This window comes from Columba livia, chromosome 4, assembly GCF_036013475.1.
Source record: "Columba livia isolate bColLiv1 breed racing homer chromosome 4, bColLiv1.pat.W.v2, whole genome shotgun sequence".
Taxonomy (NCBI): domain Eukaryota; kingdom Metazoa; phylum Chordata; class Aves; order Columbiformes; family Columbidae; genus Columba; species Columba livia.
The window spans coordinates 41,888,086-41,907,120 of NC_088605.1; the positions used below are offsets into that span (position 1 = coordinate 41,888,086).

At 37.5% G+C, this 19,035-nt stretch overlaps 1 protein-coding gene across 1 annotated transcript in view; it reads right to left on the bottom strand.

Annotated features, from left to right (window-relative positions):
- Positions 1-19,035, bottom strand: part of CPE (carboxypeptidase E) — a 57,003-nt gene that overhangs the window by 2,845 nt on the left and 35,123 nt on the right. The window contains exons 2-8 of the mRNA XM_065061397.1: positions 16,844-17,040; positions 14,804-14,971; positions 13,767-13,884; positions 12,621-12,803; positions 5,912-6,051; positions 3,445-3,544; positions 1,007-1,125 (exon numbers count right to left, since the gene is read on the bottom strand). Of these exons, the coding sequence (XP_064917469.1) occupies positions 1,007-1,125; positions 3,445-3,544; positions 5,912-6,051; positions 12,621-12,803; positions 13,767-13,884; positions 14,804-14,971; positions 16,844-17,040 (1,025 nt within the window). The remainder of the gene's footprint in view (positions 1-1,006; positions 1,126-3,444; positions 3,545-5,911; positions 6,052-12,620; positions 12,804-13,766; positions 13,885-14,803; positions 14,972-16,843; positions 17,041-19,035) is intronic.

The window sequence follows — 19,035 nt, forward strand, 5'->3', positions numbered from 1 at the left end:
AGGTAGCTTCCCATTTTTGGCTAGGTTTATTCCAGAGTCTCAAGGCTGATTTAAAATGCACAGTACTGGCATATAAGTACAATAAACTTATCTAAAACATGCACATAGGTAAGCAAAATTTCCAAAAGAAACCAGACATTTGTCTGGTCTTTGACTTGTCTAAACACTTAAAAAAATATAAGCCAAATTAAAAGTGAATAATAGCTAGCCGCATAAGTCTTCTAGCATATAATAAAAAGTATCATCAGTGTATTGATGTCTAAATCCTACCAATGCAGACCACCAGCATATCAAAACAATCAATTTTATGCCATCAAGATGATACAGGGAGCTTTTCTGACAAATGGCTCACTAGTGTAGATATGATTTGCTAGTGCAGTGTATCCTAGCGTATGATACACACTAAAGAAATAAGCATTTATTTTAATTGTTAAGAGTGGGATCCACAGCTGTACAGAAGATGAATTAAAAATGCTTCTGAACTCTTGGATGCAGCCTAGGTCTTATTTGCTATATATGTTAGGTACCTACACAAAGCAGAGCTCCACCACTACCTTTCTGCACAGATCTGAATTCTGGTTTTGATCTTTGCAGGTAGTCACTTGACAATTTAGACTAAAAATATGAAGTCTCAATGAAAACCTCAACACCTCTTACACTTTTTATGTCGCACTACTTAATGATATTTTGTAATCTTCTGATTAGCTATTCATATATTAACCAGTTAAAAAAATGTAACTATTTCAATGTTACCTCTCTCTGTGTCTTCTCATTTTAAATAAGAGCAACAAGAGATTAAATGAGTTTACAAAGAGATTACTCTCAGTGGCTTGTGCAGCAAGTACTAGAAGAGTAGCTTTCTTGTCTGTCTTCTAAATTAGCATATTCTGAAATATTCTGAAAAACCACCTCCTGCTTACATGCACACTACGGAGGGGAAAAAAAAAAAAAAAGAGACTTTTTTATATATAATAGATGATAAACCAGCATACACATGAGCACTTACCACCACCGCAGGGCTAAAGGGCACAGCCACTTTTTTAGTTATTGCTAGATAGCCTGGTGCTGAGGCTGTAAGTTTGTAATTTCCAGGCACAAGCAATCTCCAGTAATCACCATCCTTGGCTGTAGAGAATAACAAAAAAAATAATAAAATTAAAAAAAAAAATTAAAAAGCAAAACAAAACAAATCAAAACAAAACAAAACAAAAAAAAAACACGTGTAAAACTAATTATGCAGCTAAGGAAAAGGGACTGCATCTTGCATATTTGTACCAGCCTTTTCCTTCTGCCTACCTGAAAGGATTGTTCTTTAAGGGCTGTATAAATATATCATTATAGATTTTCTTCTTTTTAGGTAACCAAATCACAAATTTAAACTGTGAAGTTGTGCTGTAGCCTCCATTAAATATTTTGCCTGCTGAGGTTGAAAGACCTCCAGTACAATGAAGAAAAGGACAATCTGGGACATTATGCTGTTTTAGAAGCATGCCCCGGCCAATGTGCAGCTCCTGTTAAGTGTCTGAGCTTCAGTTTGCAATGCCATGTGGATTTTTAATGTCCCTCTGTATACTGAAAACCCAAATTTAAAAAAATGTTATTCTCATTGATAAATAAGACTGCCATTCTCAATTTATCTTGCAGAAAAAGCTATAAAGGATCTTTTCCTGGAATATTCCACATCTGCCACCCCTGAAGCATCATGATCTACATGTTTCAATATCCAGGCAATGTCTAGGGCATTTTTTCTTCCATTCAGCAAAAAAAAAAAAAAAAAAGACATTAAATTTTGATTCACTCAGGTCAAAGAAAGGCTCTTATTGTACTGAGTGTTACTGCAGACCATCTTTTTCACACACAGAATAAAAAGGCATCATTCTCTTATCTAAAAATGACCATCTCTTGTTTTCACAAAGAATCAGATTGCCCCGTACCAGCAGTAAGCAATCATCTAACTTGTCACAGGCTAATACTCTGAACTTCTCTATCTCCATGCAGAATTTCATAAAACATTGCAAGGCTACTCTGAAGGTCAGTTAGCAGTGCCATTTAAATCAGTTGGCCATGCTCTTACTGCCAGTTCCTTCAATGCTTTTTCAGCACATCTGCAACTACACAGCACACAGAAGGAAATATTACTGCAATTCACATGGTCAAAAAATGTCAGTAGTCTGTCCAGTTGTTCCCAGACTTTACTCTTCATAAAACAGAAAGGAAAAAAATACTGCTGCAGTGCTATGATAATGATCTATTCTAATGCCTGGCACTGGAACAAAGCTGAACTTCAACTCATGAACAAAGGAGCAGGGGAAAAAAAAAAATAAAAATAAAAAATAAATTTATCCTTCTTTTAGAATGTGCTAAAATTCAAGTACTTGTTTTCCTCACTGTTTTGACAATACATGACTTCCAGGCTTATACACACACAACTCCACAACTCTGTGAAAGGCTTCATGATTAGATGCTTTTTTGTATCATAGAAGCAAGAGCTGCAGTATCATATGCATCACTCCCTCATACCTCTAAGCATCTCTTTGCACAGCTTATCCCCTTCCTATTATTCCTGAAAATTGATTTCCAGCCTTTACACTTTTTGGCTTCTGCAGTGAAAGAAGGTGGCTAATGTTATCACAGACTGTTCTCCTGCTTGGCAGAAATGCTGCTCTCTTTGCAGGTGATGTGAGAAAAAAAAAAACAAAAATCAAAGTCAACTGAAGAGTCTACCATTCCTTTATCATAGTATTTTGCATCTCTAACAGGGTAGTGAGACATATCACTGAGAAAATGACCATAATGTTCCATCATACATAAAGCACTGGTATATTAGTATTGTTTTTCTAATCACTGCCTTCTACAAACAAACAAAAAAATGCCATTCAGAATAATTTTCTATAAACACCAGCATGATACTTTCCTCTTTTAGAACCACCCTTCTAAAATAAAAGTCACATAATTGTAAACAGTTGAGAGAATTTATCTTCGCAGGAGGAAGCTATATAAATTGAAAGTGTGTCAAGAATTTACATACCAAAAGGTATGACTGCATCGTAAGTAATGTAACAGGTCTGGGTGTCATTTTAGCCTTTAGATTCAAGACAGCACTGCTGACAGGACTTGCAATCTTGGCAGCATTGTGAAATACTACTTGCACCAGAAATCAAGATACAAACCAAACAAAAATAACCAAGAGCCACCAGAACCAATTCACGGCAGAGATCCATGGAGTCCCAACAACCAAGATCCAGCTACTTTGAGAGCAAAATACAAGAGAAAAATTCGTTAAATCCGTCAGGCAACAAACTTCTTGAGGAACAACATGTTTTCCTGGCTTCAAAATTTTGCTTCCTTCAGGCTTCAGCTAATAAGATCTGAAATGGCTCCAGGTCACCATTCAGAGGGTGTTAGGTTCCAGCACTTCTTGTTTTCTTGATGTGCAATGCTCACCTGATGTAATGTCATGGCTTATGCCCTCCACAGAAATTGTAGCATTTGCTATTGGATTGCCCTGAAGATCTTTAACAAACCCCTTCACTCCTCGATGAATCTAAAATAAATAAATAAAGTCAGCAACACACAGGAAATCACCGGAAAATTCTTAAGAAAATATGGCATTTTTGTCAGTGAAGTATCTATTGATATACATTATGGATCTCACAGTCTACAGGCCGACAACTATCAAGGATAGCTACTAAACATTATAACGGAAAAACAGTGAAGAGGAAAAATAATTCAGCTGGTAGTTATATTACTTTCTCTGCAGTGCACGCATTTCTCAGAAATACGCAGCAAATCATAGCATATGTGCACACTGACTTGAAAGTCTTTGTCACTGGTAATTAATGAATGTGCTGAAAAGCTTTCAAAGAACTTAAAACAACCCACAACTTCTTTTTGTTTTAAGTTTCATCATCTGTAAGAATTTAGGGCTGATAATGGACACAGCTGCTCAGAAGTGAACCATTACCAAGGTTAATTGTGGGTACTTGGACTTTGATGGGCAATCCCTGTCTGAGATGCTTGAGCTCTCTGTTGTGCACCCAAAACATCTGCATCTTTGAGCAACAGTCCTCTCATACCCTGTGAGAGAAATGGGATGGTGGGTCACATGGTAGTTCCTTCTTGCCTCTTAGGCAACAGCACTCTCAGTACTTAATCTGTCTGTTCCCAGTATAGGTGAAGTTAAAGCACTGATCTGACCGCGCCAAACAGTCCTGCTGGTATTTCTTAAGCATCGTCTGAAAGCAGACTGAACTCTTCAGAGGCAAGAAACTGAGGCTCAACTACTTTTTCCACAGCCTGAGATCGGAAGCTCTCAGTGCTGGGGAGAATGGGGCATTTTGAACCTGTGCAGAGATGCATTTCATGAGGAACCTGGAAATTGAACAGGGAAGTGCTGTGTAGTTCAGGCTTCTCTCTGATTCTGTGATATTTGAAAAGACTTGTGGATTACAAATTGTATTTTCTGATTTTGATGTTCCCTTTTAAGAACCTGTATGGTATATTCAGCTGCTATATGGTTCACCAGATTCTTCTAATTTCACTGTGGGAGAAGCCTAACACAAAGCATTTTAGAAAAGCAGAAAGTACATATTTGTAGTGTCCTCAGCAATCACAGAGGAGCTGAAACATAGAGCTGGACCTCCTATCCTGTAAGAGGATAAAAACTAATGCCAGATAGACCATCTGAACTTCAAGGACAAAGGTAGCAGCTCTGCAGGAGCAAAGGAAGTTGGCAAAATAATCTCTCACACATCAGTAATTTTGAAAATGCAGTGACACCAAGGTTTTTCATGAGTCAGAGAAAATTAACCTACGTGCAAAGGAGCTCAACAATTTGAGATGGATCCCGTAATAAATGAGTAAAAATTTGCAGGGCAGGCACAGCTTTTTCCTCAGCCCACATGCAACTTACTAACAGAATGGTATAACTAAAATATTTCAAATATGCAAATATTTCAGATTTCTAGCTAACTAAAGCATTTCTGCACAAATAAGCTCTTAAATAAATGAATCTATTAATTGACCAGTTTTGCTAACAAACTACATTTCTGATTTAGCATTTCCAGGTGTGCAGCCATTAATAATCTCAAATATATTTGTGATCCTTAACTAGAATATCCAGGTTTCAGAAATTCAGTAATCTCACACTGCTTGGAACCATCATTTCAGCGCAGCCTGTTACATTTGCATTAAATGATTGGGGGGGCGGGGCTGGAAGAGAAGCAGTGCCTCACTCCAAATACAGAAATACACTCTTAGATCTGTTTCAGGAATCTTAACATCTAACAACCTATTAGCACGAAATTATCTAAACCCATGACTAAACTTTACACTTCTAACCAGATTTTGTGTAAATTTTAATGGAATTATCACATGGACAGCTCTACATTGAGTATCAGCAGCCCATGCAATCAGAGAGCAGTGGAGTATCTACAAAACCAGGATTAAAGATGTCCACTGACGTGACACTGAGCTGCCAAGCAGATACAGCCTGATCCAGCCATCTCGGCCCCTGTACATCCAGAGCGATGCATCCCATGCCTATACACCCACTTCCATACCTGCAGAGGACAATTCATTTCTCTTCATGCACACATCAGTGCTGGGGGAATTAATTATACAGTCTGGTGATGTGCATTTCTTTCCATTGATGAAGTCAACACAAATCATTTACATTAAAAGTCTGCAACAGCTTAAGTAAGGCAAGATGAATTCCATACTATAATATCTTTCTTTTCCCCTCCTCTTTTACATACATAGAAAAAAAAATTACACAGGATTTACCACCTTAGAGACATATAAGAATTATGGAGTTGGATTTATATGAACTTCTGAATTAACATTCACACAGTACAAAGTTGATAAGCTTTATGTATAATTACTAGAGTTTTGCTATCCTCTTTTTTGTTACCTGCTCAATGTAGTTGATAAGGGAGTTCTTGTTGTCCTCCCAGTAGCCCTTCAGAGTTTCTTCAGGTGGGAATTTTTCACAGCTAAGCTCCACTGTGATTTCAAAGCAGTTGCTGCTGAGGTAATTGAAATCCTGCATTCCTGCAATGCCAGAAAAGAGAGTTAGTGATGCATTTTGCATTTTTCTGAAGTAAATAAAGGGAGACATGTGAGATGCTGTGGCTACTAAGAAAAGAATAGCTATAAATACAGTTGACGCAGTTCCATGTACTCAGTTTAGTTTGGAATTCAGAAACTTTAAGTCAGAGAAACCAAAAAAACAATTAATTCCCAATAGTATTTTATTTCCAGGCAAAGTTTGGAAAAGAATTGACACCTGGACTCTGTACTCTTACCTGACACATTGGACAGCTGACATATAAATTACTTATTATTGTTTCAGGAATGAAAATTATTTCTGATTATGGCTAAAATATTTCCATATCAAAGTAAAAGGTGATCATTTTGTAAGCCAGGAGGAATGACAATTAATTACAAAGCAAATGAAATATGATAAAGTGACTTTGAAAATGACGTTTAAAGGTCAAAAACATTTTGGGTTATTTTTTTTCTGAAAATATGGAGTTTCAAATTCATAACATTTTACATGAAAAACATCTGTTTGCTAAGGAATATTCTTTGTCAAGCTTTTCTGCATAAATTCCAAATATTTTCCACAGAAAAAAATACAAAACCAAACTTCCTATAAACTTTATTTACATGGAAATTTTTCCATGGATAGGGGTATTTCCCACCCCACTCAATACCCCTGCAAAATCAACACTGGATAGCCTGCTATAGAGAAGAGAAAGATTATTTAGTCATAGGAATTTAAATAAACATATATCGTTGCATCATCACTAATAATAAAACCTTGATGGGAAAGACACAGTCTTTTGCATTGCTAAGCCCCTCGTTTTACTACATGGAAATGATGACTTTTTTCTCAAATCAGTCAACCAATAACCAAACTAGTTTCCAGTTTTGTAACTTAATCAACCAGCTGTAGAGGGACTGTGGCTGTTCCCAGGAGGGTTGTAAATATATTCTTTGGAGAAGCTGATGTGGAATTAGCTCTTGCCTTCCCAGTCTATCTGGGTGGCAGAGTCAATGGATTCTCAAAAAGAGGACTGAAAAGAAAAAGGTTACCAAACAATGTGAGCATCCCCATGGAGGTCACTGAGGGATTTAAAAGTGCCTCAAACAGCTAATTCATTCAGCCCTATGTTCCCCCATGTAAGCTACATATTAAATTTAATGCAGTCTCCATACCAAGGCACCAGTGGTGTTCACCAGTTCAGAAATGTCCACAGTGCTTATGTCATATCCAAAAGAGAACCCCAAGGGCAACAAACAGATTGAGTCAGGTGGGATTCTGCCAGCACATTGGGGTAAAGAGTCTATTTTCTGCCAACCAGGCAATGAGATTCCTAGCTACTGAAAGGAATAGGGACTTTTCACACTCCTAAAAGAAACTTTGTATTTCTAAACCTTTTTTAGGTGTCTGAAAAAACGAGGACATAGAAGGCAAAGGTGCTCCTGGGAGGCATGGCTCTGATGTCCTGCCAGGTAGAATGCAAGACAGTCCATTCAGCAGTAAACAGCAAAAGAGCAGTGGAGTCATGAGCAAAATCCTGACAGCGGTGCTGACTGCTAGGCATCTGTTCCAGGTACTAGATACTGTTGTTTTTCTTGATTTTTGCCTTTCTTCTACAAGAAAGAAAGAATTCATAAGAGGAGAAGTGGGAGCCAAAGGACATGATGTAATTCTACTGTGGTGCCAACAACTCATGACCATTATTGCTCCAGTTCTCAGGAATTTTCTCCCTCCCCATCACCTCCCAAAGCAAGGTGATACTCAGGGATGCCATAGTTTCTCAAGAATGGAATAAAGAAGCAATACATTTTCCTGTTTTGTGCACAATGTCCATATCCTACAGTTTGTTTGCCAGCTCCTGGGCTGGTCCACAGTTCATACTTGTTGCTCCTGCAAAAATTCAGCTTGCATCACTGAGATGCCAGTGATGACCTGGGTCTCTGGGACAGAGAATGGGGTGAAGATAGCCTAGATCTAAACTGTGGCCTACAACATCTGTAATCTGGAAGGCATCGGGCTGGCTACATACAATTTGCACCCTTTACCTGCCTGTTCAATATGGCAGTTAGGTGCAATATCCAAGAAATCAATACTATCCAAAAGATGTATTCAACACTGCAAGAACTTTGCTGCCACTGGTCAAGCTCTCTAATTGTCCTATTCCTTCTTGTTATGCCCATGGCATACATCACATGAATGTACATCACCACACTCCCAAAGCCTCTCATTTTACCAAAGAATAACACAAAACTAAGTTTCTTTAACAGGGACAACTCTCTGAAGACCAGAAAGGCTTAGCAGACCTCAGATATAACTGAGATTCAGCAATGAATGCCCTTCATTGCTGACAATGAGTAGGGCTTCTCTTTGAAACTGAGAAACACAAGAACTCTTGTGTTGCACTGCTTCACTGTCCTGGAAGGACTACAGTGTCTTTATGTTAATACTTACATAAATAAGCTTAGAATATGGGACAAAATCAATTTATTCAGCTTTTAAAAAAGCAACTCCAATGAGCAGGGTGTGCTCCTGGCATCAGAATTACCTAGACACTAAGCTAGTTCAGCTTCTACACATATAAAGACAGTAACTTTCAGTAGGACAGGATGAACTTGAGCCTTGCATGTAATGCGGAGAACTCATGCTTCCTACATATGTTGTATAAAATACTAGAAAAATTTGCCTAATGTTGCTTCCAAAACTGGTAACATGAAAGATAAGTTAGGAATTGAGTGCCAAGAGTGATTTGAGAGTATCTGAAAATAAAAAGACACTTAAACAATAGACTAATAGTACAGCAACGTAAGCTGCTTTGAAATGCTATTTTTGTAATGACACAAATCTGATTAGACTCAGGTGACTCTGCAGTGACAGAACAAGCAGAACATGCATGTGGCTAGCTAGCAATTCATTACTATATGTTCTTCTCATTTATATTTCCACACAAAAAGTACATTAAAGAACCATTACTGGTGTTGAAAAGTTATGCACTTGACAGCTAAGGAAATACCAAATTAAAGCTGTCTGTGCAAATTAAATTTTACTTTCTTGTGCATACGTGCAATCATTAATTGCTTGCTGATAGGGACAAGACTAGTGTTAAAAATATAAAAGATTTTATATACAGGCTTGTTTTTCCCCAGGGTTTGGTGGCTAAAAGGGTCTTTCCTGAACACTGAAGAATGACCCCTCTGCCTTTGCTTGCTGCTCCCTGAAAAACCTACAAGGATCAACTAATTACAGATGACAATGAATACAAAACAGTGTAACGAGCATTATGGTCTGAGATTTAGCACAAAGATGCTGTTGGGGCAGTTATCTTCTACTTGTTCCTGCTCCACAGAAGAAAGTAAATACTAAGCAGGTCATGGAGAGGCAAACCTCACAGCAAAGTGTATTAAGAGACAGAAGCAAATGTTAAACACTCCTGTACATCATCTGCGCTCTCCACCCCAAAACCTGCATGGAGAATTGCCACCCTGCCTGAGGCCAATAAGGAAATCCTGAAGTTCTACAAGAGGGCAAGGACAGAACATAAATGCAATGGAGGGTTCATCCTTACTTCCAGCTTGAGACAACAGCTTCTATCAGACTTATCTGTCAGCAGGTGTTCAGCCTTCCTATCAAAAGAACTTTGGTATTCAGAAAAACATATGTAAAGCAACCCATACTCACACGAGAGGGCCACCTATATGTTATCCTGCATACCAAGGAACTAATGAAAACTGCTGCTGGCCCACCATGCAGCATGATGTTTTACAAAAGGTAGAAGTTCCTGTAGGTAAATGATATGGGCAAGGAAATTGATGCAGCACAATCATAACGAGCTCTATAGGGCAACAGCAACTTCAGTAATTCATTAGAAAGAAGAAATCAGCCCTTCCTAGGTCAGAGCTCTTTGTCTGATAAGGTACTGTCAAAGGCAGCATCTAGGAGACCACAGCCTTACTTAGCTTGGCTATCCTCCACTCACTCCTTTTTCCTTCCCCCACCGCTGGCTCTGCTAAACCCCTGCACTACTTTCTACACCAAAACCAGCTCCAGTACCCACTCTCACGTATTTTTCTACTTCCAGTCACATTGTTCAAGTTCTTCTCCTTCTCTATAAGCTTGCGGCAAGCCCTCTTTTATTTTGCCACCACTCAGACCAGGGAGATCACCCTGCAGGCACCCACAGGACATTGAGCTACTCTCACATCCCCTCACAGGACCCAGAACAGCCCACAGCAACCCAAAGGTGCAAAGGCAGAGAAGTACCACCTTAGCTTCAAACCGGAGTGGATACCATGGAGACAAGGCCTTTGGAGAGTTTTTCTTGACAAATTCTGATCTCTGGTAAGGATATACAATGAAATACTTTTCCTAAAGTAATACACAGGGCTTTTCAATGGCTTATACCACTGCTAACTTTGAGTGCGTTTTCATAAGAATAGCGAAGGTCACGGAGACAACATATGACTTATGTGACACATTTCAGTTTCGAGACAGAGCTTTTTGAACCAAAGCTTCCAAGAAAATTTTCACTTGAACTAAGTATCATTTAGTTCTTTTTCTTAGCACTAGGCATGGAAACAACAGATCTGTTTTCGCTAAAATATTTTTGGGTTTGTTTTTGTTTGTTTGTTTTGTTTTAAAGTCAGCCTGTGGCAAACATTACCATGGAGGTTTCATTCAAAAGTCACAGCTTGCCAGCTGATTTCTACACTTGAAAAAAACAAAATAAAAGCAAACAAAAAACCAATCAACCAAACAAAAAAACCCCAAACAAACAACAGAGTCATGCTGTGGTCCAAAGTTTATTGTCATCTCTCTATTTTTTATGAGCTGCACCATATTAGGATCATAGACCCTGGTTACAACTAGGACTCCTGTCTACTAAGTTCTGTACAAATACATGAGAAAAAGAAAGGGCTTGGGGAATTTGCAGTCTAACTTAAAATAGGATCCAAAAGGGTCAAATAATTCAAACTTTCCAACAAGTTTTTCCAATGGAAAAATGTGCTTTTGGCATGTGCACTTTAGTTAAAATCAAATAATTTCATCAAAACAATGGAAAGACTGTTTTTTATAGCATTTTCCTAAGGAAAAAGAAGCTGAAATTCAATACATCTAACTTTTTATATTGAATCCTTAATATTTCATTAAGATAATTTTTGGACTGAGTTGAAACAAAATTCAACTATTAAACCTTTCAATACTTCGTTTATATTCTCTTTTTTTTTTTCCAAATTATGCAAACTCAGTTTTGTCTAGGGTGTTTTAATGGTTCCGATTTAAAGTCTGTGAAAAGCCTCACACAAAGGGAAATTTTTGGTTTTCAGTCATATTCAGAAACGTCAGCATTTTATATTACATCCAGTCCCTGCTGGTACGTGTGGTACCACAGCAGAGGACACTTGCTGCCCCTGTGACGACTGGTGATAACAGCTCTAGGAATAAGCAAGTAGGTGATTGCTGGCTTTGTGAGCACTACCAGTCATTGTTCTGCTTCTAATTTCTTCACATCAGCTTAATTATTTTTCTCTTCTAGTACCCCCTTTACTGTAACAGGAGCAGAGCTGCCACCTAAGCTGCCCCAATGTTTTGAGAGATTCCTACTAATTTCAAGTAAAAATCTAAAGTGCATTCAGAGACTGTAATTGAGTATTAAGAGGAAAACAAACAGTAAAACTGGTACATGTGTTCAAAGTTATCTGATCCAAATCAACAAAGCAAATGAACAGGCAAATCACACAAGCTGAGTTTCTAGCTCAGAAATCCCCAGCTCAGTTTTTCAAGTTTTGTCCAAGTTTAGCAGATACAGAAGATGTATAAAAGATCTAGATCTGCTTTGCCTCAACATACAAAGAAAATGACATATAAAAATTCTTGGCAAAAAGGAATTAAATGTCTCTTTTCAGGCTACTTTTTAAGACTTCTCCTGGAAAATTAGTGTTGAAGTGGCCATTGAAGCCCTGCTGTTCCTCTTAGCACAGAAGGTTCTACCAAAGTCTAGGGGAACACTAGCTGGGCAGAAATCAGCCTCTAATAAAGCTAGGAAGTATGGAGACACAAGTATCTTCACAGCTGGATTTTTTCCTACAGAAATCAAAGGCCAAATTCCCATTGGTGATAACATTGCAAAAATCAGGCCTTTCCACTTTTTTCAAGGTTGGATGCTTTCATTACTGAGGTTAAAATGACCAGTCAGTAGCCTGCTGCCTCTTATCAGGGCAAGTTAAGAGAATTTTTAGTCTTTTTCTTTCTTTTAAAAAAACAAATCAAAACAAAAGAAACAAAAAAAAACCCCACACCTTAAGTTCGCCCACTGTAGGATTAAACATGCAATGATCTGAGCCCTGACTAAAGAAACACTCTAGAAAAATGAATAAAAGAGGAATGTTTTAACAGGGGTCACAATGAGCTTTAAGGGATTTTATAGATACACTGTGGTGAATTATCAGCCTTTGATTCAGCCTTAACCAGACTAAAAGCCATGGGTAAACTGGTGGTATTCAGACTATAATTAAACTAGTGAAAAATGAAGCTTAAAATAAGCACCAGTGACACTGAATCCCCACACAGTGGGTCTCACCTCCTGGGACACTGTACCAGGCACCACCATTAGTTGTTCCATCCACAAAGCTGCTGTCATCATCATTTTTGCGACACGGTGGTCTGTTTGGATCAGACATAGAGGGATTAAAGGAAGAATAACTGCGAGCCAGGCTTTGAAAAATTGCATCATCGGGGCAGGAGCTGTATTCATGAGTACTGCCTAGGGAGGAAAAAAAGTCCAGGAACAGAATTATTAAAAGGGCAGTCATACTGACTGAGCTCACAGCCTAGATTATCAGCACTGCACAGCAGGACTGTGCACGGAAACTCTGTACACAGGTATGTGTCCTACAGCATCACGAACTAACATAGCATTACCTTAACAACTAACATTTCCCCAACACTTCATCAATTGCCCGTGTCAGGTTGCCCCGTTATTAAGGTGACTATTAATATCAGCCTTTAATATTTCTCAAAATATTAATTTCAAAGTGCACCACAAAGACTAAGGTATTCTAGGCTTTAGATATTTTCTTAGAAGAACACACAGTACATGGAAAAGGTCTCTCCCTAAAGGAGTTTACAGTCTGATATTAAAAGGATTTGCAATTAAACTGTGAGAAAGCAGCCACAAACAACATCATCTCACGATCATTTCAGTCATGTGCATATCCCCTAGCAGAAGAAAAAACAAATATTACTGTCTGCTAAATGACAACATCTCTGCAATAATGTGATCCTTTTTATTTGGGACCAATACTGAGAAAGGGGGAAAAAAATTATAGTTGTTTTTATTAGCACACTACTGCCTTCAGAAATTCATTTTTTAAAGGTTCAGGCATAGAAAACTCAGATCTCACCGGCAGCGAAGGGACACCTCTTTTGCTTCAGTTAACAAAGTACAAACAGCCTCAGCTAATTTAAACACTAAGTTGCCTCGATTAAAGTATCTGAGGGACCATGATTCTCTCAGGTATTACATCATTTATGTGATAAAGCTCTACTGAAACAAGCTATCTATATACACTCATACAGTGACTGCTTTTAAATGTGACTAATATGCTAAAAAAGTCATTACAATGCAATGGCATGATGTTTGCAAGGTGGATCTTAGGTAGCAGGGAAATAAGTATAGAATGTGATTTATATCTCCTGCTATTTCATGTTAACTCATACTACATACCACTCCGAGTCTCATCATAGGGATAGTTTGCAACGAGGTCTCCTCCATGAAGGTTGGCAGAGAGCACAAAGGGAATATCCATAATCCAGTGAATGACACCTTTTGTTTCAGGTGCAAGCTACAACAGAACAGCAATACCAGCAGTCACCAACCAATAATCCAATGTAGAAACTTATTTTATTATATATATTTGGCTTAATTATTATCATTGTGCAAGCCAGTTAAATGAACAGCAATACTATTTTGGCTTCAGAGGGAACTGGATCAGTTCTTTATATCAGAATCCATCTGAGAAGATTCACATGAGACTAAAACTGGTGCAAATTCAGAATGAGACCACAGATAAAGTAATCTCAATATTTTACTTCTTTTCATTACTGCTAAAAAAAAAAAAAAAAAGCCTACCCAATAAAATAAACTAACTAAAAAAAATGGTATATTCTCTGCACAGAAAGTAAAATCACTTCATTTTAAAATATGAATTTGAAGACCGAATATGATTATTAAGGCCACAACTCTAGGAGACTGCAGTCACAACACTGTAATTTCTAAAACCTCATGAGGGGATAAACACAAGAAGATGAAAATCCCTTCAGATATACAGTTGTATATTTAAGGCTTAACTTTAACAAAAATATATACGTTATACGTGAGAATAGCTATCTAGCCAGCAATGTAATTAAGAACAATATACAAGGTAATTTCTGGCAATGGTAACAATACAGAATATCTGCAGGCATAGCTTCAAACCAAGGGAGAAGGCTACGCAATTGTTGGCCTTAAAAATAAAACATGCTTGGAATAAGAAATTATCTAAGGATTAAGCAATATGCATCAAAAGGGTTCACTACAGCAAGCCATTTTGAGAAAAACTTCAAGAAGCATCAGACAAACAAATTTAACAAAATGAACAAAATATTGAGAAGAAAGCGAATCATAAAGACCATAGACACATCTCTTATAGGTTGCTACATATCTGCTTGTGTAAAAGGGACGAGATGAGCCTGTAAGTGACCTGATATTCAGTCCCTACTTACCTTAGGATTCTGGTCCACAGCTTTTTTCATGTTTTTCAGCAGATGGTTGTTTGGGCCACCTTCTTTCTCATTAACATAGACTATTCTATCAAGATCAGGGAAATTTCGGTTTAGATCTATCCCTTGGGCATTACTTCGACCAACAAACCAGTCTTTAAGTTCACCAGGCTGAACAGGAAAGGGAACAGAGAAAGAAAGGGGAGATGAGCAGATTCAGAAGCTTACATATCAAGCTTTATAATTGTATATTTAGCCATGTAAATTCAAATCATGGGTTTACTCCTCATGTTCTCAAGGACAAGAAGGAATCATGTGGGAGTAAAAACTTGTGAAGCACCAAGAGGTGAGTCACCTCTATTCCTCCCTAGATCTCTGTGGGAACAAAACAAACCTCTGCGGGAACAAAACAAACCTCTGCCTCACTGAGGGTCTCGGAGGAGAGGCTCATTCTCATAGCAGCAGATCTGGACTAAGGATGGGCAAACTTACCAGCAGCATCAGATTTTCCAGTGCCTGCTGAGCCATCCTTTGAGACCCGGCTTTTTCCTATTGCCTTATGCCCATGCTCATGAATTATAGACCTCATTTTAGCAAGCCTCAGAGCAGCTGAAGATTTATCAGTAAGCCACAAGGACCATTTGCACTTGTTTCAGAGTTCCTCCAGATGTCTTCAGGGTAAGGAAGGACCCTAATCTTTATCCACCTGAGATCTTTATTTTTATGGCATCTGTCAGCTTGACTTATTTGTTCACTGAAATGGTAACACTAAATAAAGATGTAGTGAGAATATTTGCAAAATCTTTTCTTTAAACTGATTCTCCAAAATAGGTTTTGGTTTGCATTAAGGAAATGCCTTCAGAGCACATAGTTTTCCCAAGCTTGCCTCTGTAAGCTTTCACTACTCTGTAAAGTTGGTTTAGCTTGATTACTGGAGTATATTGAATCTACTGTCACACACTGTGAGTAAGATCAAAACACTTCTAAATTGAAATAACAGTGGAACTAAAGCAAAATAAATCATGTGTGATTTGTAATGCAACCATATAAAAGCAAGTGTGCCTTAAGTAAGGAGCCAAAGTTCCAAATAATGTTACAGAATCTCTAGAGAGAAATGTAAAAACAGTGCAATACTGCACCAATTTGAGCGCAGCTTCTGCTTCATGGCCACTAGAGGGAGACATAGACCGAATATGGTTTAAGCGAGTTCTGTAGCTGTGAGGTTTTTTTAAAAGACTTCATGAGAATCAGTTTTTAAAATATCTTAATAAGGTTTGACTCTTTTAATCATAAATAATAAACAATCACATTAAAATATTCAATATTTTCATATTAGTTTAAAAAGCACCACACTTTGCAAAACAATAAAATTCTTATTTTTGTTTAGAACATACTATGCAGCTGAAGCTGTATGCAGCAGGGTCTTATTTGGCCTCTATTTGCTAATTATGCGTCAACACATCACATGTTTCTTGACTGAGTTATCATCCTAAAATACATGCTGAATTTTCTTGACTAATAGCTTAATTAAAGTACTTCATGCCTGAGATTTAGAATCAGAATATAAGTTATTTGTATTAAAAATATGGCTCACAAAGTTTGCTTTTTTTTGGGATCAAGCTCTGCTAAATGTGAATAACTCACGTAAGCGCATTTACATGAGAATATTCTTAAAGAAAACATCAACTTTCCCTTTTCTGTCACTTTTGAAACATCACATATTACTAGAAGTTACTCATTTAGGAAGCAGTTCAGTTAGTGAACTTAGATTAAAGACTAATTATGAAAGGTAATCATCATTATATTTTAAAATACAGTAACCTCACAAAAGAGATGGCTCTTTGTTGAAAACACAAGAGTAAAACCCTTTTTGTTAAACAGGACAAGCCACTGTACTATTAGGAAATACTTCAATTATGCTATTTCATTCAACAGTCACCACCAGGAGTTCATCTACCTGGAAAACTGCTAGTCCAAGTGTCATTATGATTCTAAGGTTAATTTAGACATTGATAACTGTTCTATATGTGTAGCCTTACAAACCTGAGATGCTGCCTTCTCAAAGCCATCTGGGTTCAAAGATGGCATGATATGGATACGTGTGCTGTGGATCAAGTTGATAATAGTTTCATTTCCTTTCTGGTATTCATTACACAAGTACTGTGCCAAGAAGATGAGCAGCTCCCTTCCAACAGCTTCATTCCCATGCATATTGCCAACATATTTAAATTCTGGCTCTCCTGCAAAAACAAACAAACAAACAAAACAAAACAAAAACAAAAACAAAAACAAAAAAATGTCATGTTTTAGAACACATAAAAATCATCTATGGACTGGACCACACAGTGCATCTGAGATGTGGGTATCACTATTACTGTAACTGGTCACAGTATGCCCAGGAAGTTAGAAGCTTCCTTCAGAAAAGTGGATTTAAGTTTTTTATCTGAACTCTGGCTAAACAAATAGTAATTTACAATCAGCTGTTTGTCAAAGGCAGAGAAAGAATAACAGAGGACAACAGAGCATGCCAACACAAATGCTATGCGCTGCTGTTAACATCACTATCATTGAGATCTAATGCAATCGATGCTTCAGTTCTACAAAAGGATGTCTTGATTAGGTAGTTTTTAAATATATAAGCTGACACTAATAGAGCTTCTTATCTTTCATATTCTCTCCAAGATTAGTTTAAGCTTCTTGCACTACACATGCATTAAACTGCAATTCTTTTACCAAAGCATTGCCAGTCAACAGCTGTTGATCCTAGTGATCTGGAAAACCTTATCCAGCAGTTGCTTTGGATATCCAGTTCAGCTTTTATAAGCAAGTGCAATAACCTAATTCATAAAACAAATCATTCCCATTTAACATTCCAATAAACAGTCCAGTATTAAATATACGTGTAAGCATTCCATATATATTAATAAATAAATGTAATGTTGATTTAATATATATTGTATATCCATATTATAATATTCAACATGTATTCAGTATATACTCTAGATATTTACCCATATATATGCTCAATATATAAATAAGCAGCCCAGTACTCCCAATTGCTCATTAGTCACATTCTCAAGAGCCTAGACATGAAAAATACACAAGACAGGTCTTATAGAGCTGTGAAGGATATAACTTTCAAACGATGACATTTTGAGTCCTAATTCCAGAGAGGTTTTAGAATAATGTAAGTACCTGAATGAGATTAGGAGGATTGTCCTAGAACTAAATTGAAGAATATGCTGTTTTCTGGATTGGAGCCCTTTTGTCTTGTCCTTTTTAATGCAGTTATTCTGTTGCAACAGCTTTAATCAAACATTCTGCTGATTATATGCTCTGCATAGTCTTTGAGCACACTTTACAACAGCTTTTAGCCCTGTCACAGGGGCAAATTCAAGCCAGGAAGAATGTTACACAAACAAGACCTAAATAATTGCTAATCAAGCGCAGAGCAATATCTACTTATGACTCCTCAGCCTGTGCTTGTTAACCTTAATCCAGTGATAAGATGCTAGCAGAGAGAGGACTGTTAATACTGTGACTTCTTGCCTTCCAGCTAAGATGGTTTTGTCCATATGGATTCTCCCCTGATTTTTTTTGTCAAGTTGGTTAGAAAGTTTTCCAGTGAAATAGCTTCATTTTATCTGATACACACAGTGCCAATACTGTGACTAAAAACCTGTTTCCTCTTTTGGCATTGAGCTCCTGTTTACTGTTTTTTCTGTTGCAAGAGGTCTAATCATCAAGACTATGTAATCAACCCAATCCCACTTACACAGAAGGATACTATTTAATAAAATATGCAACACTGCACATCACATAGTCTCATAATTAGATTACTCAGGAATATGTATATTGGCATGTTACTCATAGGAGAAGTGCTTCACAAGATAGCAGGCAAATTTGTTACTGCAGTAAATATGAACACAGTTGCATTTTGCACTTGTGGTTTTCCCTAGGATGTCACTAATAAAGCCTGCATTTCTCCTGAATCTGAACCCTATGCATTAATCACCCACCTTTCCCTAGCACTTTAATTTTACAGGCCTGGTTCAAATGAAGAAATAGAAACGTATGTTTTCCATATATTAATGCTTGCTCTCTCCCTCAGAGAATTGTTAACAGTATTTAGAAGGATTCCTGAAAACATGCACAGAGTCTACAGGGAATCAAGAGTACAGCCTCATCTACAGCTTATCTTCAGTGGTAATGACCCACCACAAATAAGCACTAAA